This window comes from Aythya ferina, assembly GCF_964211825.1.
Source record: "Aythya ferina genome assembly, chromosome: 16".
In the NCBI taxonomy this organism is placed as follows: domain Eukaryota; kingdom Metazoa; phylum Chordata; class Aves; order Anseriformes; family Anatidae; genus Aythya; species Aythya ferina.
Window position 1 is genome coordinate 6,880,811 of NC_140315.1, and position 25,576 is coordinate 6,906,386.

General features: G+C 41.2%; 1 protein-coding gene across 7 annotated transcripts in view; it reads right to left on the reverse strand.

The window, feature by feature from the left end:
• DOK5 (docking protein 5) overlaps nucleotides 1-23,600 on the reverse strand; it is a gene marked incomplete at its 5' end in the record, with an annotated part of 42,981 nt that extends 19,381 nt beyond the window's left edge. The window contains 2 exons of one of the 7 annotated variants that reach the window (XM_084537590.1): nucleotides 2,234-2,341; nucleotides 23,382-23,600. In XM_084537590.1, coding sequence (XP_084393716.1) covers nucleotides 2,234-2,341; nucleotides 23,382-23,447 — 174 coding nt within the window. Of the gene's footprint in view, nucleotides 1-2,233; nucleotides 2,342-20,808; nucleotides 20,920-23,381 lie in introns of those variants that run through there. The other 6 variants (XM_084537587.1, XM_084537585.1, XM_084537588.1 and 3 more) reach the window with 6 other exon arrangements.
• Nucleotides 23,601-25,576: the final 1,976 nt, after the last annotated feature.

A 25,576-nucleotide genomic window follows, 5' to 3' on the forward strand; every position in this document is an offset into this window, starting at 1 on the left:
AACACTGATGGCATCACTCCCAGATCAGCTCACAGGAACAAACACCTTGCTGCCAGTTCTTCTGCCCGTCTGCACCCCAGGGGCTCCCAGCAAGTTCACCAGACCCACAGGCTGACATGGTGCTGGGAAGAGACACCTCTCCATTTCCTACACGAGGCTGGCAGAAACCTCAGCATTGCTAGATTGTTAGATCTACATGTACATACCCAGGACCTGAAGCAGACAGAAGCTTAGGAGAAGGGCTCAGAGTGACTGAAGCTGGCAATCTAGCTTGGCAAGTCCAAAACAAAATGTGTGTGTATATATTTTATACATACACATATATAAGCTGAGATTGATCATCTCAGGCATTTTCAGCACAAGACTCAGACTCCAAGACACCATCACGCCACACACACAGACACACAGAAAAGGAGACTTACAAAGTAATCTATTAATTCACTCTAGCTGGAAACAATATTCCTGGGAGCAAACATTGCATTCAAGCAACATACATTCAAGTGCATTATACTCTTCCAACAGAGAAGTTTCTCTGCTTACTTCCCCTTGAGACATTTAGGTTTTGGCCTTCATCCTAAAGCAAGCCCTAGATTGGGCTAAATTCTGATAAAAAGAACTTGGCTGAGGTTAGGTGCAAAACATGATATTTTAAAGACGTCTTATGCTTTGACAACGTTTCTCAAACCTTCAGCCAAGACTAGGGTTTGCTACAATACCTATTAATAGTACAGGTCTGACTACGTATAGTTTCAGAACATTCAGATTTTGAAAGCTATACATACAAACTTTACAGCTACTAAAATAAACACTGAATTCCCAGGGAATGGCTATGGAGTTTGCTCATTTATTCCTGTTAAATAAGCTACCAGAGAACTCCAGCTATAGAAGCTGCAGTAGTTGAACATTGACTTAACTATAGGCTAAGCTAAAAGGTAATGGGACTTTCACGGTGCTTTGGTCCACTGGTCCAGATGCAGGAAACTGCTGTTACTTTACACCTGTGACAAATAAGCGATCACCTACATATCTTCTTGAAAGAAAAAAAGAAAAAAAAAAAGCCTGATTTAGACTCCTCTTGGATTTCATATCCACTCCCTAATCTGAACCTCAAGCCAGTGAGTGCTGCTGATATATTGCATTAATACAACGGAGGAAATACAGATTTGCATCAATAATTGACAGAACTGTACTAATATAAATGCAATGTTTCATGCAGCTGGAAATCATCTTATACACACACTATACAACCCTCTCACACATCAAATGAAAAAATACACTTCTCATTACTTTTGAAAGTTCCTTAATAAAAATTTGAATGAAGTATTTCTGGGCATGACTTACTACAAATAGCCACAGGTGTTATGATCAATCAATTACAAATTACATGGCATGTAGACAGACAAGTCTGAGTTCAGATTCAGTATTCCCTCAAGATTTCCTCCTAAACGTATGTCAAAGTGAGTAAGTGCAGATCAGCCTCAAGCTGAGTTGTGCTCACTGACTCCTAGCAATTTATGCACATAATTCCTAATCTTCTAATATATTAAGCTTTTGCCAACAATGATTATAAATTAAAGGCTTTCTCATTTTCATCTCTGTGCCCAGAAGAATTACACATGTAAAGTCTCAGATGAATATGAAATGTGCACAGAACACCAGAGAAGTGATTTGAGGGAAAACTGCATTCTTTTTAATACCAGTGAATTTAGCAAAGGTTTTCACATCACTGTTCACTGCCTGCACAAGATTGATTTGCATGTTACCTATCATTTCTGTACCTGTGTAATGCACAGATGCAAAATCCAAGTAAAATGGGAACCTCTAAGCACGTGGCTTTTTTGAACTCACATGTTACTGTGCACGTTTGTTACTGCAATTATGAATAGTAGTCATTCTGAAGTATTTCAGATGTGATTTTAAAGGAGAAATGATCAAGATGAGGAAAGGAAAGGTCATCTTCTCCAAAAATAGTCATTTTCCATTACCTTAGCAAGATGGTTGCTACAGAGCAGGAAAGTGAATGCTTAGTCTGCCTCTGCTTTACCAAATGAAGGAACATACATGTACCAATAGGTTTAGAACCTTGATCATTAAAAAAAAAAAAGTAAAACCTTGATTGTTTTTTTTTAAAAAAAAAAAAAAAAAAAAAAAAAAAACAAGGCCAATTAATATGTGACAACTTCAGATTTTACTGCTGGTTGTATGCAAAAACAAGCATATAATCAAGCCTTACCTTGTGATAGCATCTAAAATAAGCAGCTCGTTCATCTGAGAATTTCTCCAGCCTCTTTGGCCCTTTGCTTGAAGCTTTTTTGAATACTAACCAGCATCTCTGGTAAATCTAGAAACACAAGAGAGTAAACTTAGCATCTCCAATGACTTGAATATCACTAATATTTGCATAGAAGTTAGACTTGTAAATCAGTTGCTGCTCTGGAGCTAAAATTAATGGCTTTCAGTAGTTTAGACAAAAAGTAAGATCAAGCTAATGGACAGTTACATCATATTTCTTTTGAATTACAATACAATCACAAATTCTTATTAAGACAATGGATGCTTGCTTGAAAGGTGCTAACAAGAGCAAGCTGTAATCATCAGGCTTATATACGCAGGGCTATCTAGGAAGCATATTTTCAAAATAAAGTTTTTTTCAACACTTTTCCATGTTAATTTGTTACTGGTTGAGGTCTTCTATGCTTAAGACAGATGTGAGGAAAGCTCAAGCAGACAGGTAGGAGTGCACCTTCCATCAGATCAGTGCAACAGATAAAGCTATATGTGTATACAGTACATAAAAGAGTAAAGGTGGTTAAACAGGGAGAAAGAACCAAATTACTGGCTAATGAAGATGACAGAACATTTAACTGTAGAACCAAGAATTTTGAAAGTGGCATTTTGTTTTCAAGGTTCAGCTATTTAAATTCAAGTCACTCGGGACAGATTCTGCCTGTGCAGAGATTGAAAAAAAAAATAAATAAATAACTAGTTTTCTGCACCTGGAGCATTACGCCAATTCATTTCTCAAACTTCTGCCCCCATTTCTTTCAATCTTCCCACCTAGTCCTTAACCGTGCTGCACTTTCTATCATCCTTTCACATTCAAAACTTAGATAGCATACTGTCTGCACAGGGGAAAAAAAAAAAAAAAGAAATTTGAACCTTGCCAACTGTTCACAGCCTATGTTTAATCAGTAATTCAAAAGTAACACCTGGTAAGTTAGAAATAAAACAAAACTGCCACTAAAATTAGTGTGATTTCAAACAAAAAAATTGATCAGCCATTATCAAGTAGTGCACAGCTCTGGCAGAACTCCAGGCTAGCACAAATGGACTGCTCAGTGATGAGATCCATCAAAACATCTCACTGCCTCCAACTACACCAGCACCCAACAGGCAACCAGCAGACAAGGCAACTCCATCCTTTAATCCTTTGATGGGTTTCTAACCAATGCATTCAGCACAAAACAATTATGCCCATGAAAAGTACCTATAACTAAGTAGCTGTGCATGAAAATGATTGCTAGTTGACCAGTTGTACTTCTTTCACTGGCTTTTAGCTGTTTCTGTAAAGCTGTTCAGGGAACCATATTATTCCCCCCAGCTTTGTTATTCTGCCTTGCATGTGGACACTCATACTCCTTGCCCACTTGGCTGCAGAAATATTTAGCATATGGACAGGCTGCTCTGATGCCAGGCACCAGCTGAACCTATCAAGATTTTCTTCCAGTTTTCCAGATTATTGGCCAGTCAACATGTCCTGTTTAATGCAAGGGTTTGAATTGAATTATTCAAGAATTACTAGACACTGACCAAAATGAGAGCTTACTACCAAAAATTCAGATACGTACCCACTTCTACTGGAAGATACTTTTCTAGATTTACCTTCTGAGAAAATCTTGTTTGTCATGTCCAGATAATCTCAGCACATCTGACAATAAAAGCTTTCCTACCCTCCCTCCCCCAAAGTTATTCAAAAGTTTGAAGACCCACCTTTTGCTTTCCAAAAACCTACAATTTTTAAGTTTAGCAATTAGTGAACAGAGTGCTTTAGTAATTAGTCACTATACAAACATGAGGATAAGAACTATAACATGATGATGGCCTACTCAGACAATTTGCACTCAGTATTGCCTCTTTGGGGCAGTAAACATCTCAAAGCTATGGCTCCAACATAGAGCTCAGCAGCACATGGAATTAGACACCAAATGAGAACAATCTTCTGCAAAAACACAGAAATAGAGCTTTGTTCTGCCTTCGGTCAGGTACGAAACCAGGACAGTTATCACCTTTCCAAATGCCACTGGAAACATAAGTACTACTAACACTCAACTCCACTCAAGCACGGTTGGTGGCTATAAATTGGTGCTACTGGAATTTGTTACTGTAGTTCAACAACAACTAACCCCAGACTAATTCTTGGATTTAGATTGGGATCATGGCACAGCTGGGAGGGAAAAAAAAATCACACCAACTGTTACATGTAAGCACCTCCAAGGATGCAAAAGCCAAATCATCCTCCAATATAAATACTGAGTATTTGAGTTGTGGTTCTGCTCCCATATTACAACAGTTCTCTGTCATAATATAATATGCTAGCGCCTTTAGGACAAACTCATCCCAACCCAAATAATTACAGCTATGAAGAATAAACATCATTCATAATGCTAACTGGAGGAAAATCAGGTCATGAAGGTTCCTTCTCTGAACTTAGTCCTCTTTCAGTATCAGAGAATCAGGTCTCTCCCCTTGTGGTATCTCTAGGGGAAAGCAAGGCCAGAGTAATCGTGTTCTGTACTGCCAGGTTAAGGTGTTAAGCTGCTTTTTTGGCACTAGATTAGAAAAAAAAAAAAAAAAAAAAAAAAAAAAAAAAAAAAAAAAACACTTAACATGAGCTGCAGTTATGCACAGAAACATGGCTGAGGCTCTGAATTTATCCTCTACTATTCATACTGTACTGCACAGAAAATAAACAGCTTCTTTTTGCACTTACGAGCAGCACTCTCATCAAAAGAGTTATTCCCCAAAGAATGGGGTAGTTGATGAGTGAAGACGTACATGGCTTGCAGCAGAATTAATCACATAGGTACTGAAATGCAATTAGTTAGGTGAGCCATTAACAGACCACCTGCGTAATTAGAAAGACTCCATTGCCCAGTTAATACTATTGCTACTGCATCTTATCCAATGTTACACTTGCACTACAAATGCTTACTAAGGATGAAGCATTGCTTACTTAGCTAGCTCAACACCAGCAGGAAGCTTGCTTACAGTTTTCAAGGGATAAGCTGTAACAATGAATCCTCAGTTCCCATATATTTTATGTAGCCAGTCACTTTGTCTAAGGAATTGTCATTACTCATCTATCATACATCTGCCTCTTTCCAGACTGAAAAGTTTAATTGTATGTTTGCATAGTACCTGAACGTGCAATTTGGTGGCACAAATAGGGTTCCAGGATGTTCAATTAATAGAAAGATGTTTAAATCTCTCACAAGAAGAGTTTTCAATTCTCCAAAACAATACAGAGAAATACTAGAAACATCAATAGCCTCTGTTAGACCTTCTTTGCACCACTGACTTCATTGTGATTCATCCCTCACTAGATCTCTCTCCAGCATTTTCAGCAACAAAACAGATACTGTTATTCGATGTTGTGAGTAAAACTAAGGCAAGGTAAAGCATTTAGAGGCAGCACTCAAATGCAGTTATATACTGGACTGTAATAGTAGCTAAAAGTAGTATAAAGTATTTTGGTTTTATTAGAGGTAATACATAAATTTTTGCCTGAATATATATTTTGGTATTTCATTAACATAAGTGATCTGATTATTAACTCTTGCCTGCTGAGCTTATATGAACAAATTCAAAAAGAAGATGCATCCATTCACCTAAAACCTGCATAGTATTTCATTTCTGAAGATGCTGAGATAATTGCCATCAACAACTTATATTATCACTGTATCATTTATATGGCCCCATGGCATGAATACCTTGCAGGTAAACAGCCAGCACCAATCTTAACTGAGCATAAACTTCATGATATCCTAAAACTCTAGAAATAACAAATCCAGCAGCATTTGCCTAGAAGCACTGAAAGCCTTTCAATGCAGTCAATGCACAGAAGAGCTGATGATGTGCCCAAGACAGAGAGCTAATCATAGGTCCTGTTATGAGCATATACAAAGCAAGTAATTAGGTCCTTGATGCCATCATGATCAAGTAAGTGTCTGAGACTTGTCAGTATTTCTTCAGGTTGACAACAGCACATGAACTGTTTAGATTGTTAGAGCTGTTTTGACAGCAACAACAAGAACCAGCCCCAAATCCTCTCAGGTGCCTATTCAGCCATGAATACTTAGCTCACTTATCCCTCAAAATCAACATTCCCACTATTACTACATGAATAGGAATTAGTTGAAAATACTGCTGCAATTACTTCCATCCCAAACACTTGGGCTGACAGTGATTAGATAATCCAAACAGCAAATCAGGATCTGCTGTGCTGAGAGGGAACAGCAACAGCTGTCATTTGCATAACACCAAGAACTTCCACAGCCCTCCCTATGATATCTTCTGAGAAGCCAAACCTGAAGTTTCATTCAAGCAGCCAAAATCAGCATCTCCTTCCTATGGCCTCTTCTGACAATTTCAGCCTCCAACATGCCATTGAGCAGACAATAACACAAAATGCAAGGGAAATAATGTGACTGTTTATGAAGTGGATCATCTGAAACCATATAGGAGATCTAACATGCATGTCCAAGGTCACATCAAATCAGTTCTATTTGTGGCTCCAAGGATCAGCTGACATAAATCATTACCACAACTGAAGTCAAAGAAGGAGTGACTTCAAAAGAATGATGCAATCTGAGTATTTGGATCTCTGCCTCTCAGTGGTATGCCTTGGAAACCAGGCAGGATTGTTTGGCCACCCTCACGCTCCTTCAGCTGCTGGAAATACACTGTGAAGCAAAGGAGCTATTAACCTCAGCTGGAACTGGTCAGCATCTGGCTGACTGTAGTGGAAAAATTTCTTTTGACTTTCCCAACTTTCATGGTTCAGATGTGGTTTGAGAATACTCTCATGCAGAGATGGAAACTGAAACCAGAGGCCTCCTGCCCTACGTGAAGGCCCAAACCAGTGGTCTGTCCTCAAAGTGGGTATCAGGAGAGAACTGTCCATCTTCACTGCCTCCAAACTGATCAGAAAAGCAAGGCAAAAGAACCAGATTTGAGTTCCTAAAATGAACTAAACTAAAATTTTCTACTATACAAAGTACAAATTATTCTACACAAGAAACAAGTCTCTGAATTCAGCAACTAAAAATTACATTTTGGTCCAAGCAAACTTTAAACCAACTTTATCCCACCCCTCAGTATTTTGTTCAGCAACATACTTTAAGAAGTTTCCGCAAATAGACTTCCCCCAAATTTCTAAATATTTAGCTGTTTTTCATGCCTTGGGCCAGAGGACCTTAACACTGGTTACTTTTAAAAACTAAGCTGAGGAACTGTATGCCTTCCAGTTCACTAAGGCAAAGCAAGAGTGTTTTCCCTTGAACCAAATGATCTCCTGCCTTCTTTGTTATTTAAGAGGGATGTAGAAGTCAGGGACAGTAGTACAAAGTCTCACCCGGCAAATTGTTCTTTTGCAAACAAGAAGTGAGCCTTCAGGGAAAGCTGCCCTATTTTATTTGTGCTGTTTTTTTCTGGTCTGCCCTAAAACAAATTCCAATGAGTTACATTTATACGGACCCTGAACTTGTGGTCAAGTAAACACAAACCTGGCTTTTTTAAAAAAAGAGCTTGATGAAAGTGCTATCAAGCAGCTTAGGATGACTACAAGAAAGCCTGGGCTATTGCCAGGAACTTGTCTTTTATGACTCTGATAACCTGTAGAAATAGGGAATGTAACAAAGGCACAGTACAATAACAAGAAGTTTCTCACAGTACAGTCTCAATATTTCTGTAGGAAAAAAATGCTGTCACTTTATCCAAGGCCAGTAGATAGCTCACTCACTGAAGTACCTCAGCTGCACATGGAAAGTCATCTAAACCTTTGTGATGAACATCACCAGGGAGTCTCCACTAGACTTAGTTCTAGAGAAAAGAACCCTTCCAACAGGGTCACACAGAAAATTAGCCAGGTAGTATTAAACTATTTGGAACTTAATTCCTGTATTTAAATAAATGTATTAATATTTCACTTTTAATTCAAACTCTGGTAAAGAGCCCTGACATAGAATTCCTAGCCAGAAGCAAATTTTGAGAAGACTGGTCCTAGAGCTTTGCATCAACAAAAACATTGCCACATATATAATAGCTTATAACTCTTTTAATTATACACACCCCTCAGACACTTTTGAAGCAGTAAGCCTCCATTTAGTAGGTGTTTGTGTAAAACTCGGGTACTGCTTTCAATTAAAATGGTCTAGACATCAACATGATGATGTCTCATGTCATGTTGAATGGGATTGTGTGGATCTAGGGAAGATCCCTCATTTTCTACCATAACTTCACAAAATGCAAGCGCTTAATTCAAGTGTATTTTTTTTCTGTGAAGTTGCGAGTTGACTCTTCTTTTCCAGTCCAGCTTTGACGCTTGCACACTTAATCCCCATATACTATTGACAGCTGTTCAGCTCTATTTAACTCCGAAGAAACACGATGTAAGTAGAAAATGATTACAAGTAGGTGGATTGCTAGGAAGAATCACATAGCTGTAAACATACCTAACTTGTACTGAAACATATTTAGCATGATGTATTCCACAATTCCAGTGCACAGAAATGCAGACCAGTTCCCTGGCTCTGTATAGTAAGGTGCAAAATTGACCACATTGTCTGCAAAGATATAGCTGTACTTGGCAACAAGATGATTTCACTTTCCCAGAATACCCATTTAATGTTAGTGTGTTATGAGTAAGCTACATTGCATTATTCATTGTGATCAGGTTATAATAACTACATAAATCAAAGTTGGTTTACATCAAGCTATCTTCTGTGGGGGATGAAAGAAAATAATCTAGATTTCACCTTCCCTCGAGAAACACATTTATAGAGACAGACCTCAATCCTTTTTCATACTCAGTATACATCTCCAGAAACAATATTTTACAATAAGAATTCATCCACAGCTGCTAATAGGGAATGAAATAGCAATATTGTCCCTGTGCCTGTTCGGAATGTACAATATTGCTCAATATTGCAAAGCTTTTTCCATGAAGTTACAAAATCCATCTTTGGCACTGGCCAGAACTGGCTATAAGACGTGCACAAAAAATACTTGGCAGAACTTTGAGTCTACACACCTTGTTTTACACTCAAGCATATTAATGCAAGGCACAGAGAATGCCCACTGCTCTAAAATATGAGCCATTTTAATCAGTCTTTCCTCTTCAAAAACTCTTCTCTTCTTAGCCCCCTCCCTACCAACTGGAATTACATCAACGAGAAGTCAGATTTTTGTTAACGATTCAGGCTCAGAACTCAAAGCCATTTCTCTAGCCTTAGTTTAAAACATTGGACAGCTGGATTTGAGCCTGCAGATGCATTCCCACTTGGCACCTTAGTTAGAAGGTAACTTTGTTCTACAGAAAAATATTTTTGGTCCTTCATGACTACAGAGGATTAATTCCACATGCAAGATTTACTTACTGCCAAATATCCTCAGTAACCAAAATGCTGTGTGTTGTGATCTAGGGTTCATTGTCTAAGTCACAGCAGGGTGGTGAGAGGTGCAATCTAAGCACAGACAGTAAAATGACTTGCTCAAGATTACTTAACAACTTAGTAAAGGAGCTAGAAAAGGATCCTTTGTTTTATCTTATGTCTGTACCATGCTCTGTGGCAGCAGATGTTGACAGGCAAACACGAGCAGAATTTTACAGGTTTTGTTTATAACTGGTATATATTAGTCATCGGTTCATACAAAGGCATATACGCTCAATAAAAGTCTTGCCACTGCTGGCACAGATCACCTCCGGCAGATTTCAAGATGGGATGTGCTCATTCAAGGATGAGAAGTGATTTCCCAATATATTCCAGCTGGGTAAGAGATTTATTTGTTTAAAGAAAGGGTCCCCAGGAGCTTATGAGAATCCTTTCCAGCAAATCACTGCTAATGTCAATACAGTAGTTTAGAAGCAACACCCCCTCTTCAAATTGTTGATGTGCGCTGGACACAGAAGGTCCAGAGTTCATAGGTATTTTAATTACAAAACCTGGCCAGATGCTGAAGCACATTCAGTGCTTTCTGCCATACATCTCTGAGGGCTTTGGAACCATGGGTTTAGCCCAGCCTGTGCAAAGAAGCCACCAGACTCAGGGGAAGACCTAAAAGACCATTCTGGACCTCAAGGGCTGGGCAAAGTGCTCAGAGCAAGCAGGACACCTGTAGCAGAACAGTGATATCTGCCCTGATGTAAAAAGACTATTCAGATGACAGGACTAAGGTTTAGGACTTGCCCACCCCACAAAGGTGTCCTAAGCGTTCTGCAAAGGAGTAATTTATTTCTCATCTCTACTCAGAGCGAGGTAGCTTGAATCTGCAGAAGGAACAAGAAGCAATGCTGCTTGATACAATGGAGGGCAATATAGAAGTTGATTCATTTTTTTGAGCTTCTCTAATGACTACCCAGAGTTTCATGGCCTGGAAGATACTAAAAGCAAGACTTCAACTTCCAGTTTACCTTCCCTGCAAAAGTCCTATGTTGGATGCAGTATATTTAGGAAGAGAGCATTACCTGAAAGAAAGCATTATCCTTCTACTTCCAGGCCTTCCTTTAACAACTTACATCTTTCACAGTATAGTGGTTTGGGTTTTTGTTTAGAATCTCTCCCCACCCAGACCCCAATACATCAAAAACGGATAGTTTTGTACTGTGTTAGTCCATCAGAGGAGAGTGCCTCCAAGCACCAAGAAGTATTTACGGTAGAAGCCCTCTCTTTCTAGTCACAGGCTTAAAAAAAAAAAAAAAAAAAAAAAAAAAAGTCTGACTGAAGCTAAGTATCCAATCTAGTTCCTTAAACACCTGCTAAGCTTTATACATGGACACAGTTAATTCTAGGCATGAAACTGGATAGGTGAAAAAAAATCAGCCTAGGACTTGTAACTAGTAAAGGAAGAAAATAGTAAGGGCTTCAACACAAACTGCAGACTGACTCTGTGCAGCCAGCTCAGGCAGGCTGAGCACTGCAAAGCACACTTGGATGTGCTGTCCTACTGGGTCAGGCCATTAGTGCAGTCCAACAAATTAACACCATTTAGTACTGTATTAGAATTAGGTAACTTCCTAGTAACTTGAAATGACAGCAGTGAATTATGGTTTAGGATTTTTTTGTTGCTATCTGACTTGGTTACTTTAATTACATGGCATACAGGGAAAAATAGTATTGATATAGCTCATTAACAGTTCATGAAGCTCACTAATTAGTACATCATATGCAAAGAGGCTGCAGAGAACGCACTAACCCTTAATAACAGCCAGTCACAGCTGTAACAAGAACATGTGCAGCTGTTAAAGTGGTGGTCGGGGGATATGCTCTCCTAAACTCTGCTGTCCAGAAGGCCCAGATGGAAGTTGCTTTGTGTTTGGAGATGACCTGTACTTGTTCACAAACCCTCAGCAAGAGGCTTTGCTTCAGCCTCCCATATCACAGTTTTGTAGGACTTGTATTTCACAGCTGGACTTGCAGTTTTAAGACTGCACAAAATGAGAGAGGAAAGGCAGAAAATGCACACAGACCCAGCCTTTATCTTAGGAGAATGTTCTTCAGCGGTGAGCTGCCAGCATCCCAAAGCCAGACACGGGAGAAGGGCTTTAATTTCTCAGTCTTCAGTGACTGACTTGAGCAATTCAGCTGTACCTGTTGCCACCTGCCCACCTATTAAATGGAGTTAATGACGCTTGTTAAGTGCTGCTTGGAGAGCCACAGATGACAAATGTCCTGCAAGCACATTTCTGGCCTGCTGTCATTCTTTGCCATTCACTAATTAATTTAACTGCAAGCTTTGGGAAACATCACAGGTTTGCTGCAACAAATGTAGTTCACATTACCTCCCATCCCCATATACACCCTCCACACATCTCAACAACGACTACAGATATCCTTCAGTCCATCATGCCACCCCAACACAAGGTAAAGTTATCTTGTTCGTTCCACATTTTTCTTTCACTCCTGACAACAAAACTATGCAGTGAACCACCGGTCATTCCCCCAACCTCTCTGGAGGTTGGATCAGTTTTAAAAATCAAAGTGAATTTACATGAAAGAACAAATAACACTCCCAAGTGAGTCACTGCAAGCTGGGATTCACCAAAACACAGTGCTTCATTAGAATGGACAGAATTACAGCCCATTATATCATAGTAACAAGCACTTCAGCATTGCCTTACAGGATTGCAGCAAAAAATTCAAGTAATTTGGCCTAGACTGCTAGACGGACTGATGCGCTGTTCAAAGCTGCTGCAGGGGAGAGCCCACAGCAGTCAAAACATATTTCCCTTTTCAATCACTTTAGTGAACTGACTTCAGAGTGATAACCTTAAATGTATTCTGAATTACTGAAGGTATGTGCACAAAAGGATTTGTCATAGCAGAGTGCCGCCCAAGGGCCTACGGTAAGTAGATGGACTCTGTGCTTCATATAATCTGATGATCCTCCATGTAAAAGCTCAGTTGCCCTACCAGAACTTTTAAAGCTGTGACCAGATAAAAAACTGTCACCCATTTGTCCCAAAATTGTCTCCTCTCAAACATCTTGCTTCTCTCCAGAAGAGTCAGTTTTCAGACAGTATATGCTGGAACTTCCACATGTGCTTTTCACTGTATTATAAAAAAATAAAAAAAATAAAAAAAAATCAGACCACTTTTTAGTAAAAGCGCAACTGAGGCCAGTTATTTTGTTGTTAGTTCAGTCTTGCTTCAAAACAAACATTAAAAGCAGGATTGTAGAGCCAGTATTTCCCTGGTACATTTCAACTTCCCTCTTGTTCTTGCAGTCCTCTTGCATTTGTCCAGGCAAATCTACACATCAGCTCAAACAGACAAACCCAACTCCTAGTTATTTCTCATGGCCCAGCTGTGTAGTGCTAATTAAGGAAAGAATTCAAGAATTCAATCACATTTAGGTAGAATTCCTCCTTATGAAAGTATGGCCGTTGCCTAGAAAGCGTCTAGGAAAACATAGCGGGATACTGTCCTAATATGCACTGCTTCATTTAACAGAGAACAGCCACTTGTATTTTACCATAAGCACTGTGTCAAGAGTACGCCACTCACTAGCATGCAGTTAATTCAGTGCAATCAGCTAGCATCCATCCTCAGTGGTGTACAGCCATTAGTGAGAGCATTAAGACTAATTTCCCTTCGCTGACCATAGGGCATTGATAATTCCCCAGATAAACATTACTCAGTAAGGAAAGGAACAATTTTATCTTCTACATTAATATTGCTGGGGAGAAATACCACTGAATTTACAGTATTGATATTTTGAATTGAAATGTTATGTTATCTTCAGTAGAGGAAAGGGGAAAAAAAAAAACTTAATTCTAATAGCTTGAACTTTCACTGGTATTTCTGGCAGCACTTGATGAAGTCAGACAAGAAGATAATAGGAGCAGTCCATCAACTTCAGTGGTATACCTAAAACTAGAGAAACTTCAAATTAAGATGTCAGTCCCAGGTGCAGACCCTACATCTGTTACTTTCTTTCAAGCGTCTCCACAAACACTGCAAAATGTTAATTTATCACTGATGCAGCTTCAGAGTAATGCCCATACACACAGCAGGAGAATTACCTTCACACTGAAACAGATTCATGATGAAACAGCATCAAAATCAGGAATGACTATAACTTCACTTGTTTGTAACTGGGTTTTTCTTTCACTGCATTTGCAGGCATTCTTGGCATACCTTTTCACATGCCTAGCAGCAGTCACCTCCAGGAAACTTACAGACCTCTCTCTGTCTGACAATGAAAGAGCAAATAGTGAGAATGCAGACCTGGAAACCACAACTGGCAGATGACATTGTTCAAGATAAAGGCAGAAGAACCAGGGTGTTTTGGTCAGGTTTGCTTGACTTGTTAAAGTGAAAACTTCATAACAAGGTGGCAAGTGGGTAAGAACAGCTTGTTTACGAATTACCATAGTTTATGGGAAAAGGTAAACTTGGAGTCTCAGAGTTTTGCTTAAAAAATGCTAAGCCCATCTTCCAAAGAAAGACATGAAGAGTTATTTCATGGAAAACATATGCTGGAAAGCACAAGAAAAGCTGTTTCTACTTCTAAAATGGGCCACCACCAAAACAGGAATTTCTGATTCCAAATGATGATCTGCACAGTCTCCCACCTTGTCTTTCAGAGAAACACTGGAGAAGTTCTTAGGCCTGGTTTCTGCTTTTTGTTTGTTTTGTTGGGGAGATGACAGGACACCATGCAAGGTGAGGAGCAGCTACAGAATAACGAGCTCACTGCAACACAACTAGGCTTTGAGGATCTTTGCTTCAACTCCAGAGGTAACCCCTATCATGACAGCAACTGCCTTGGCCTCAAGTCACATTGACTTTGTGCCAGACGAAGTCCAAAGGGAACTTGCTTTTGGGCTGACAGACCTAATACCAGCAGCCAGACAGAGCTGCATTTGGCCTGATGATACTCCTCCCTGCCTAGCCCAAGGGTAGAGGCTCACACTTTCTAAGCAATGTCCTGGATCCTATCCCTGCCACCACCACCAAGTTCTAAGCAGCAAGAAATTTTAATATCTGCGAATATGTTCCAACACCTTATTTAACAGTTTTCTAAAAATACAAATCCAACAGGCTTAATATCTTGCAGGTTGAATTTGGTACATATGAAATCTGTTCAATTTTTCTCTCTTGATACTTCCAGACTGAAAGGAGCCAAATAGGCAAATGCTAGTTTGATTACTGAAGCTGCTTCAAGCGTAGATAGATATAGGCAGACTTTTCCTTCTCCTGCCCCCTGCAACTCTTACATCATTCTTCTTTCCAGTTTTCACAGCTCTTACTCTAAAATCCTCGTGCTAACTCTCTGGCATGCTTATTCAAGCACCACTCTTTAACCATATGGTTCTAGTCCTGCAGATTGTCTCTCTCCCACCTTACCTCTCCTCCCACAGCGTTTCACAGAAACATTGCTATGCAAAACTTGTAAAAGTATATGTCATTTTACATATTCAACACCAATCTTCTCAATGAAGTTTTTACAGAAGTCAGTTTTATTAAAATCAAGAACAGAAAACACAAAATTCCCTCTATTTTAAGTTTCTCATAATTTTATCAACAGTTGAAGCTTTGGGTTAAGAAAATAAAAATAGTCAAGCGTACAAGTCCAAAACTTTTGAATAAATTTTTTCCAAACTTCTAAGTATGGACCAGGAGTTTTCCCATCCAGTCTTAAAACACATTTAAGTACTAATGCCATACTTCCTGAAGAACAGTCTACAATCTGTTAGGCTGTTCTTTTGTTGTGCTCTAGCATAAAATTGTTGTGTTTTCCTTCTTAAAACTAGCATGCAGACACCATCCAACAACTGAGTTCTCAAGCAATGCTCAAATACAGAAGAGGTTAAAATTCTCCTGATTCTTTTTTTTTTTTTTTTTTGCTGATTTTTAAGTTTCAAATAAGTACTTAATATTACAAACAAAGCATTAATCAATGTAAGCAACCAGAAACCTAATAACTATTTTTCATGGAGTTTTTAAATCAGTCCAGAAATATCTAAGTACAGCTCATGTTATTCCACTTACACACTTCCTAGAAACCAGCACCTAGTTATAAAGCTGTGAAGAAGTCAGCTCCCTTCTTTGCCCCCCTAAAGGTTGAACTATTACAAGTTCCTATTCTGGGGTCGGCCAGGAGAGCCCTAGTTCTACACTGGAGGACACCACTTATATCACGTTCCTTCACACTGATGTGATTAGAGTTTTTGGGCTAGTCAGAACCATCTAAGAGGTGACACATATCTCATTTCTGTCCATTAATATGGTTAATACTAAAGATGGTACAAGTCTACTGCTGTAGTTCCAGTAGTCACATCTTTCACACAAGCCTCAGTTGCAGTTACCCACTAAGTTTTACTTCCCCAACTTCTCTATAATTAGGACTTAACCCAATTTGGTTAAGATCAGTGTTAAATGGTGTTCCGAACAACAGCACCCATGCAAACATTTTCTCCAATGTTAACACGATCCTTGCAGCGGTGAAACCAATGCCATCAGCACAGTTGCTTTCAGAAGCGCAACTTCCTTCTTCTCTGCTTTCCTAAAAGCTGGGTCCTACTTGGCAGCCACGTTTCCAGCAAGATTCAGCACTTGTCCAAGGTCACCCTCACTTAATCACACCCAGGTTGATTTGGAGAGGTGCAAGATCACCTTGGATTGGTGAGAGCAAGGACACTGAGGAGGAAAGGCTGAATGCACCCCAGTGCTCCTCCCCTCAGCACAGACAGGAAAGCGGTTGGAAGGAAGAAGTCTGGACTAAGCCTGTCATTTTTAGCTCTTTGAACAACCTTACCAATGAGGTATAGGCACAAGTTCTTCCATCTTTAACAAAAGTGGTGAAAGCCATTGTTTAAAATTCCATGCTATGTGTTTGTTCACACCAGATCAAGACCAAAGGACGGCAAGAGAAAACCTCTGGGCAGGACCACAGGAATGCACCAGATGCTGGACAAGACATGTTTGCTGTGGCTGAAACCGTAGGAGACACTGACTGATCCCAGTGTCCTCATGAACCCTCAATGGACAAACACAAGTGCTGTCAGAATTGCACTTTTGGACTGCCTCTGCTGAAATCCAGCTAACCCTGGCACGGGGTGCTCAGATCTTTTCCTTGGACCTGGCCCAGATTTCCATGGAGGACCCACTCTAATATACAGTGGAAGCTGATCATTCCTTGCATAACAAGGAGGTGCCTCCAACAGATGGGGTTACACACAACCCCAAGAGCAGGCTGTGGATTTAATTAGAAGTGTTGTTAAACAGATATGACTGCAAGAACAGCTCCGTGCCTCGCCTGGTAAGTGCAAAGTGGAGGACACCTCATGAGGCAGGTTTCTGCAAAAATCTGTTAGCAGCATTTCCTTTGCCAGACAGAGGTACAAGAAACAGATTGTTGGGTAAAAAAAATTCCACTTTACTACTCACTTCATATCCAGGAGCTTTATTCTCCGACAGATACAGGAAGTCTCTGCAGAGACCTGCATTTTTTAGGAATGGATACTTAGCTGTTCACACAGCTCCATTAAAGTCAATGGATCCTCCCAAATGAGTGTTCTTAATAGCCTGTAATAGTTTGATAGCATTACAAACTGGAGAGCAGACTCCCAGACCTCCATATGCAGGAAATACCTCCACAAAATCATGGCAATCATAAAACAAATCAGACTGCCTGCTAATAATGCCCCATTTTGAAAGTTCTACACATTATTGTTAGCGTGCAGATTGTTTTTCTGGGTTGTAAACATCCAACATAGCTAGTTAGCAATAGCATATGTTCCAGAAAGATAAATACTTTGTAAGGCTTTTCTTACAAACAGCAAATTGACATGGCTGTTTTAAATACTTCTCTCTAATCTACATATATTATTCAGCAGCATATGCTGTCCTAGACTGCCCTAATTTTAATAGCCCTGTTTTTAAGAAGAGAAAAAAACTTCAGCCTCTTTTAGAATACAGGTCATCTCAATGCTCAGGTACAAATTTCCTATTGTGTTTATAGATACACATGATTTTTTATTATTATTATTATTATTATTATTTTTTGGAATCTGTGAGCTAAAGTTGTAATAAAAAATAAAAATCACACACCACTCCAATTCTTGCATCTTCACCACAAAATTAAGAGACAGACAACCTAAAAAAATGTTGCCTGTAGCCAAGGAACATAAGTAGTTTCAATGTTAAAAAGAAGCTTGCTGGAGCAAAACACATCACAACTGTTATACTTTTTCTTTATAATGAAAAATAAACAGAAGTATGCACCCAACTGCACATTCAAGTTTTTACCTGTAATTCACTACTTATTTCAAACTGGATAAATATTGGCTTAGGGTACAGAACTCATAAAAAGTCTTCCAGAATAAAGACATTTTAAGAGCTTTATTAGGAAGACCAATAAGAATAGACAAAGGGAAGTTTATGACAGAAATATGAGCACAAGAGCACATACTACTGTAGATGGCACCCCATCTTTCTTTAAGTCTTCAAAACTTAAGGCATACCACCTATCCTTGCTGGATTTTTCCTGGAAGACTGTCCAGCTCTGCATATTGCCTAGGAAGAGCTCTGAACAGCCTTGTACCACAGCAGATAAAGCACCGCAGTATACAGAATGTAGTTCACATTTTGATATACCCGTTCTATTAATGAGTTTACAAGTGATGCTATCAGATAGAGAGGGATGCAATGAAAATACTTGCATACAAGTCAGATGCATTCATAGCAGACAAAACTTGGGAGAAAAAGTATAGTTATACTTGTATCAGCTCAAGGTCCACATGCTACTCAGATACTCAGAAAGGCATGCTGCCCTCCTAGAAGGCAACAGCTCAAGTCATGGCAGCAAAACCCCTTATCAGGGAGATGGGCTCAGTTTCGAGGAAAGCCATAGGGGAGAGAAGGTTTTCAGATGCTGATGTTTTCCAATCAATTGAGCGTGTGCAGAGCTAAGCCAGACTCCGCAAGGCTTTGTGCAGCTCTGGCTGTGTGCAACTCTTTACCAGAGACATCTCTGCGCACCACCAGCACATCTCAGCTGGTTCTTTGAGACACTTCTGTTTGATCAGCACTATCTTGCTTTTAGCTGCAGACAGCTCAAGGCAGTTGCTGTTCATCGAAGAGATTGTTTCCCTCTAACGCCAACAGTGCTACATCACTTAATGCAACAAGACACTCCAAGCATGTTACTGGCATACCAAGGAGGGGGGTTGACAGCTAACCCCGTGGCATCTTGCTCCAGAAGTCCCCCATACATCAAGAGGCAGGGATGGGATTGGGTCTTCCATGGGGAACAGCCTCACCTCCAAAGCTTCCCAGTGCTGTTACATGACACAAGCACTTCTGATGCTGGTGCCTATACCCTGAGGAGCAGGCTTCAGGGACACCACCTGCTACCATTTCAAGCCTCCACCACTTACTTCTGCGTGCACCTTGATGGTGGCACCAGAGAATACCCTTATAGCAGCTTCTGTGCTCTATAATCCTTGAACAAATTGAAATGTTGCTTCCAGCAACCCCAAGTTTAGGTGTGGATACAGGAAGAGTACATAAGCTGTAAAAACAGGGAGCTCAATATAAGTGTTAGGCCACAAACAACATGTGCTGCCAGGAGCCTCCCACCCATGGGGACAGGTGGGTCCCCTTTTAATGCTCTTCAGGCAAGTTATCATCCCGTGATGGAAAACAAACACACACCCTTCCCAGTGTGATATATTAAACTGCTTTATCGTGCTCTTCATAGAAGCAGGATTCTGGCCTCTGGGGGAGGGAAAGGCCACGTCAGAGGCTGTAGCCAGAGTTAACATTGGACCCATGAACAGCAACAGCTACAAAGTCAGGCTCACCAGCCTAACAAAGGTTCTTGATTTCAAAGATTCATTCCTGTTTGATTCTTAATTGTTCAGCGAACACTCGGTTGACCCAGTTCACCCTAAAGTGAAGCCCGAGTGTATTCACAAGCACTGCACATTCACCTGTCCTTAAGGTGAGAACACAGGGACTGGCCTTTTCATGAGAGAGAGGAAACACTCCTGTAAAATAATCCTCAAAAAGGTCACATCTGTATCACAGAACAAGACCTTACTTGACAATCACAATAACAAAAAACAAAACAAAACAACAACAAAAAAAAACTTTTCAGGCTCAGAAGCCATAAAACAACCCTGGTGTTTTATGTAAGTAGACACAAAGCAGTTAATCAGATGAAAGTTGATGGCAAGAAGCCCTCCGTGCAACAGTGTCTCCTCCCCCAAAACACAGGTCCACTGGTCATCGATGGAAGTGCTGCTCACAGAACAAAGCTGATTTGTTTTGTTTTAAGGAACTCTGTAAGGTCGCACATTTGCGCTGTCAGCAGTTTTCTGGAACACAATCTCCGCCGTGTCAGCGCTAATAACAAAACAGGGCCAGATCATTGGCTGAGGGAATTATTTTTCTCCCTATAAGGATGGAAAGAATTGGGAAGAGAGCTCTTTCTCATGAATATATTTGGCTCTGCAGAAGACACATGTGATACAAATGTTGCTATGGAAACTATTCTATTAAATAATATTAAATAGAATTTACATATTTAAAGTACACATAAACTGTTCAGGTACAAAATGAATTAGCCTACATGTGATCTTGAAATTACAAAGTGAGGCCTCTCAGAATTGAGATTTTTCTTTCAAAAGAGGTTCGATTTTGAGCAAGCTGCTTTTCTGCACCCCTTTATATCCAAATCTAGCACCTGCACCCCAGTTATTCAAAAAAGCATTTCTTGAGATAATTTGTAGATACAAGTGCTGCTCCTAGTTCCCTTGGTGATGGAATTACCATAGCGTTACAGAAAAAAAAAACAGGAGCTGAATTCAGTTTGAAAAAACAATGCCCTCATTACAGCTATGCCACCATAATATTGAAATGTATTTAAATAACTCCCACTGACACCTCCCCACACAGCACCAGATCTCTTCTCCATAGGCAGGAGCAGGTTTCACCTTCTTAATGCTTTCAGGGCACGGGAAAGTTTTTTAAAAGTTTCCAGGTTAGTGTATTAAGGCTTATGCTATTTTTTGTTTCCTACCTCCAAACCCCTGGTTGTCCAACAGCCCTTCACAGCTACCACCACCCAAAAGAAACAAACCCAGAAGCTGCTTACACAGTTCCTTCTCCTCTGAAGGAGCCAAACTCCCATTTGCCACTGAGTAATATTGAATTCAAGCTTTTCTAAAATCAGGTGGCAACCCCAGGTGCTCAGTCAGCTTCAGCTGTGCACTTCCACACCTGATCAAGGAGGAAAACTCACCACCGAGCAATGAGACTGGGTAGCTGGGCTGTGTACTGAGAAGTGGGTACCAACAGTTGCACCACTGCTGCAAGCAAACAAGCCTGTCCTTCCTTTAAAGGACTCAGGTTAATCATAATCAACCCAAGTATCCACTTTCACTGGAATGTTATAAATAAGGACACCGGTCTCCTCAGCAGCTTATAGACAATGCAAGTTGCAGAAAGAAGCCTGCAGCTATAGTTCAACTATCTATTCATAGTAGAGGCGCAATAGCCTAAACTGAAAACCAGGAGAGAAAGGCATGACCGTTAGTTAAACTACCAATTCCCAAACAAGTGGAGCATCAGGATTTGAATAGGTCACCTCATGCTTGTAGCACAGGCACCAAATCTAACCAGTGACAGACAGATAAAAGCAGCCACAGCTCCACAGCTTCCCTCCTCACCGCTTCCACACCGCTGAAAAGTCTAGGGGACAATATGCCCAGAGCTCAGGGAAGCCAAGGAAAATGAATTCTGGGCTCTTCACTTGAAGAAATCTATAGCCATGGCCACTCTTTGCTCTTTGCTGAGACTTTACAGAAACATTTGCCATCAGCCCTACCACCTTTTTGACACTTTCCAGCCATTGATACAACAGAAGCCATTGGAACAAGAAGAAATTAGATCAAATAAAGATTAGATCTGTCTTTACAAAGAAAAGAGTTAACGGTTCCATTTTCATAGACTCCGTGCCTTTCTCCCTCCTTCTCTCCCCCTCCCCCCCTTTTATTTTAAACATTAAACTGGCAAACGTATCTCTACTAAGAGGACATTGAACATCTCACCACCACCTCCAGAGAATTTTGGAAAGCTTTAATAACAAAAGCCAGAGGCATTGACAGAATTTATGTCCATCTCAGAATAGATGCACCTTATTCATGTACCTGTTAGGTTTCACTGTCACAGTACAGAAAGATGTACCAAAGTTTAATCTTGCCCTTTATTTATGCAGGCACAAACTGAATAACAATATATACCCAGTGCTGAAAAGATAGTCAGAATACACTAATCCTGCCAACTTCACTACAAGTTCTCTCATAATGACGTTATCTCCATCTGTCACTGAACCATGTGGTTCTTAAAGAATAAACAATGCCCATACATAAGGTACAAGAAAAGCAGCATCTTCCATTTAGCGATGCCTGCTGGAATATGTTAAAATGCTTTCTACTTTCCAAACAAGTCAGGGAGATGCAAGTTAACAGAACCATAGAGAATCCATTGAACATGGGTATAAAGAGAATGAAACTTTAATCGTAACAAGCCAACAAAAACTTTCAGATGACCACACACGCCATAATAAATCTTGATGTAAAACTCATGCTATGCACAATTTGGAATTGTCAAATTAATCACTTCTCAGTAAGCACAAGAAATGAGTTGCTCTCCCGTCGTGCAAGGCAGATACACCAATTAAAGCATTTTATATGCAAAGCCTCCCTCCTGTTTAACCCCCCCATAAGCCCTGCTGGCTCAGCGAGGGAGCCAGGAAGCATGCAGCTCGCAAGCCCCGTGGTTGGAGCAGCACAGGTAGTTTGCTCAGGGGAGCAGCAGCCCATGGACTGTTGGAACCAACCGGGCTTTGAGAAAGCACATGCCAAAGAACCACAGGGAACTGGCCTGCTGCTACTGCTGCACACCTAGCAGCTACAGCTGAAACTAGGAATGTGTCATGGAAGTACATGGTAAGACTTAAAATAAGTTTAGAATGAAATAAGGAGTCAGGGGGCAGAGGGAAGAATTTTTCATTTTGTGAAACTTCAAAGCCCTAGAAGCTATCAACAAAATCTTCTATTGTCCCACACAAGAGCTCAAACCCCTGATTTGCAGCAACCCACCCCGGCACCCCGAGCCTCCCGCAGCCGCAGCCCTCCAGCTGTGCAGAACCGCTGCCCAGCCCGAGCCCCCTGCGCCCCCAAAACCCCGCTCCCCGGGGGCCCTGGCACCTCCACCCCTCGCCTTGCCCCCGGCCGCCCCCTTCCTCACCGGGGCTCCGAGCCCTGGGCGCTGCCCCAGCCCCGGGGACATAGGCAGAGCCGGGAAGGAGGCAGCATCCCCATCTCCGAACGGGAGGGAGAGGAAAAAACAAAAGAAATAGATATACATGTGCACGCACGCATGTATATGGTACATAGATGTATGCGTTTAAGACGCTTTGATTCTTCTCCACCCTTCCCTAAGGTATTTTTTTATTGTCTCCCCTGCAGAAACACCCAGAGAGCACAGTCTGCAAAAAGAGGAGGACAAAGGAGAGGAGGAAAAACGGGGGAAAAAAAGACCCCAAGGCAGGTGCCCCTGGGGTAAGCTCGGGAGAGGACCAGCACTCACCCCCAGCCTCCTGCTTCGGATGCGCACGTAGCCCTGCTTCACGATGTCGTTGAAATTGGAGGCCATCCTTCCCCGGGCAAGTTGGCGGCGGCTCAGGCAGCCCGCATGGCGAGCAGCAGCCTCCGCAACCGCGCCCCGCTCCGCACCGCCCCGCGGAGCGCCCCAGCCCCTGCCCCGCGGCGGGCCGGGCCGGGGGAAGGGCTCCGGGAGCGCCCGCCCCGCGCCCACCCCTCGCAGCCCCCCCCGGCCCCGAATCCAGCCCTAGGGAGCAAAGGGCTGGGGGGTGCCCCCGGCGCGGCGGGGGGGTCCGGAGAGGGGCTCGAAGCTGCCTGCTGTGGGTGATGGCGCCCCGCGGAGCGCCTGGCCCCTAGGTGCGCTCCTGCAGGTGGGGCAGCCGGGAATAATCAGATCTGCTCATTTGGGGAAACGAAGCTGGGACCCGTGGTTTTCCCCGGAAAAAATGGGTTTCCCAGAAAGTCTTGCAGATGCCTGAAAGTCTGCCAAGTGGCTCGGCTCCAGCATCTCCTTCTAAAGACCCGTAACCCGAGTGGTTGTCCTCTGGCACGCTTCGAGTCGTGGAAATGTCACACGAGCACATGCAGCATTTTCCAGGCAAGGTGCAGTTGCAGTAATGAAAGACCTTCTTCTGGCACTGGGGCCTGGGGTTGCCTTCTGCATGCCCCGAGTTCTTCTCTTCCAAGAACATGCAAACACTGCTGAGTACGCCAGTGAGCCCAGGAGGCGGGGGCTCCAGAGATTGCTTGTTCTACATGGGTTACCTGTTAGTGGTACGCTATAAATACTACGTCCTGGAAAGAGGGACATACATCATAACATCTTTTAATAGCATTCCAAATATAAGCAGTCTGAGGAGGAGGTCAGCCAGAGGACTTTGACTTTGAGAATCATCCTGCCCTGAAAATTACAAACCGGGTAGCAAGAAGGAAGGCAGAGCAGAGAATCACCAAGGAACATAAAAGAGAGAAAGCCTCACATCTGTGCCAAGCCCAAGGCAAGGTAGCAGCAATGTTTGTTTTTGTTTAGTTGTTCAATGACTACGACACTCACCTGTGATTAAAACTGGCCCCTTTCTGGTTTAGATGTATAGCTCCTTCATTTTAGAAGCAGCCACAAATAACACTGGTTGCTCTGCTGTGGTAACAGTGTGGTGTTTTTTGTTCTCGCCTGAAGAGGTGGTTATGCCTTGTGAGGTTTTACAAACCTTTAATTGAACAGGTGGTTACAGAGGTAGAGAGCAAGACTTTCTAGCTGGAGGGCTAATTCACTTAGGATGAATGAAACAAGTCTGCAGTCCTTGCCTCAGAGTCTATGCTATTATTTTACACTTCCCTCTCTTTTTCACTAAGCTATTTTACAGAACACATAAAATAACACAGCTTCAGATAGAAACAAACAAACAAACAAACAAACAAACAAAAAAACTTCAACACCTTTGCACCAAATACAACAAATGAGAAGATTATTGAGACAAGCCCTTGCAGTAGGATAAAATGTCCCCAAAAGAACTCAGAAGTTGCATAGGCACTTCATTGTCAAACTGCTAAGTTATATAATCTTCTTAAGTATGTTGTATACAACCAAAAACACTGTTAATACCAGTTCCATAGCACCATTTGTTAGATCTCGTTACTGATTGAAAGCTAGAAGAGTTAAGACACTCAGCCTGCTTCATCTTGCATAGACACATGAATTCAGTGCACAAACATATTTCACAATCTCAAGTACCATAAAAACACTAATGCTGGAAGAATCAAGTATATTCTAAAAACAGAGAGCATTTATTTTGATTTCAAAGGCATTTGTGGCAGGAAACAAATTACAGAGCCACTTTAGATGTTTTTTTCAGCAAGTTTAGACTTCTTTTCTAATCTCTTCCAGTATCTATAAACATATACTGCTGATTTCATTAGCCACTAGCATATTCTTGCAGGTAAACACATTCCTAAGAGCTTTACTAAGTAAAGGTTGACTTAAGCCTGTGCTTATTCTTTGATGAATTCAGATATTAGTGTCCACTTACGTTTTTACTTTGAATAATATAAATAAATCCCTTGCACATGCTATGGTTCAAAGAAAAAAAATGAATTTTAATTTCCATGTGTGCAATATGTTTCAAGAATGTGCCAGAAAACTCTATTGTTTATGTTTTCAGCCCGGTACTATCACTAGGAAAA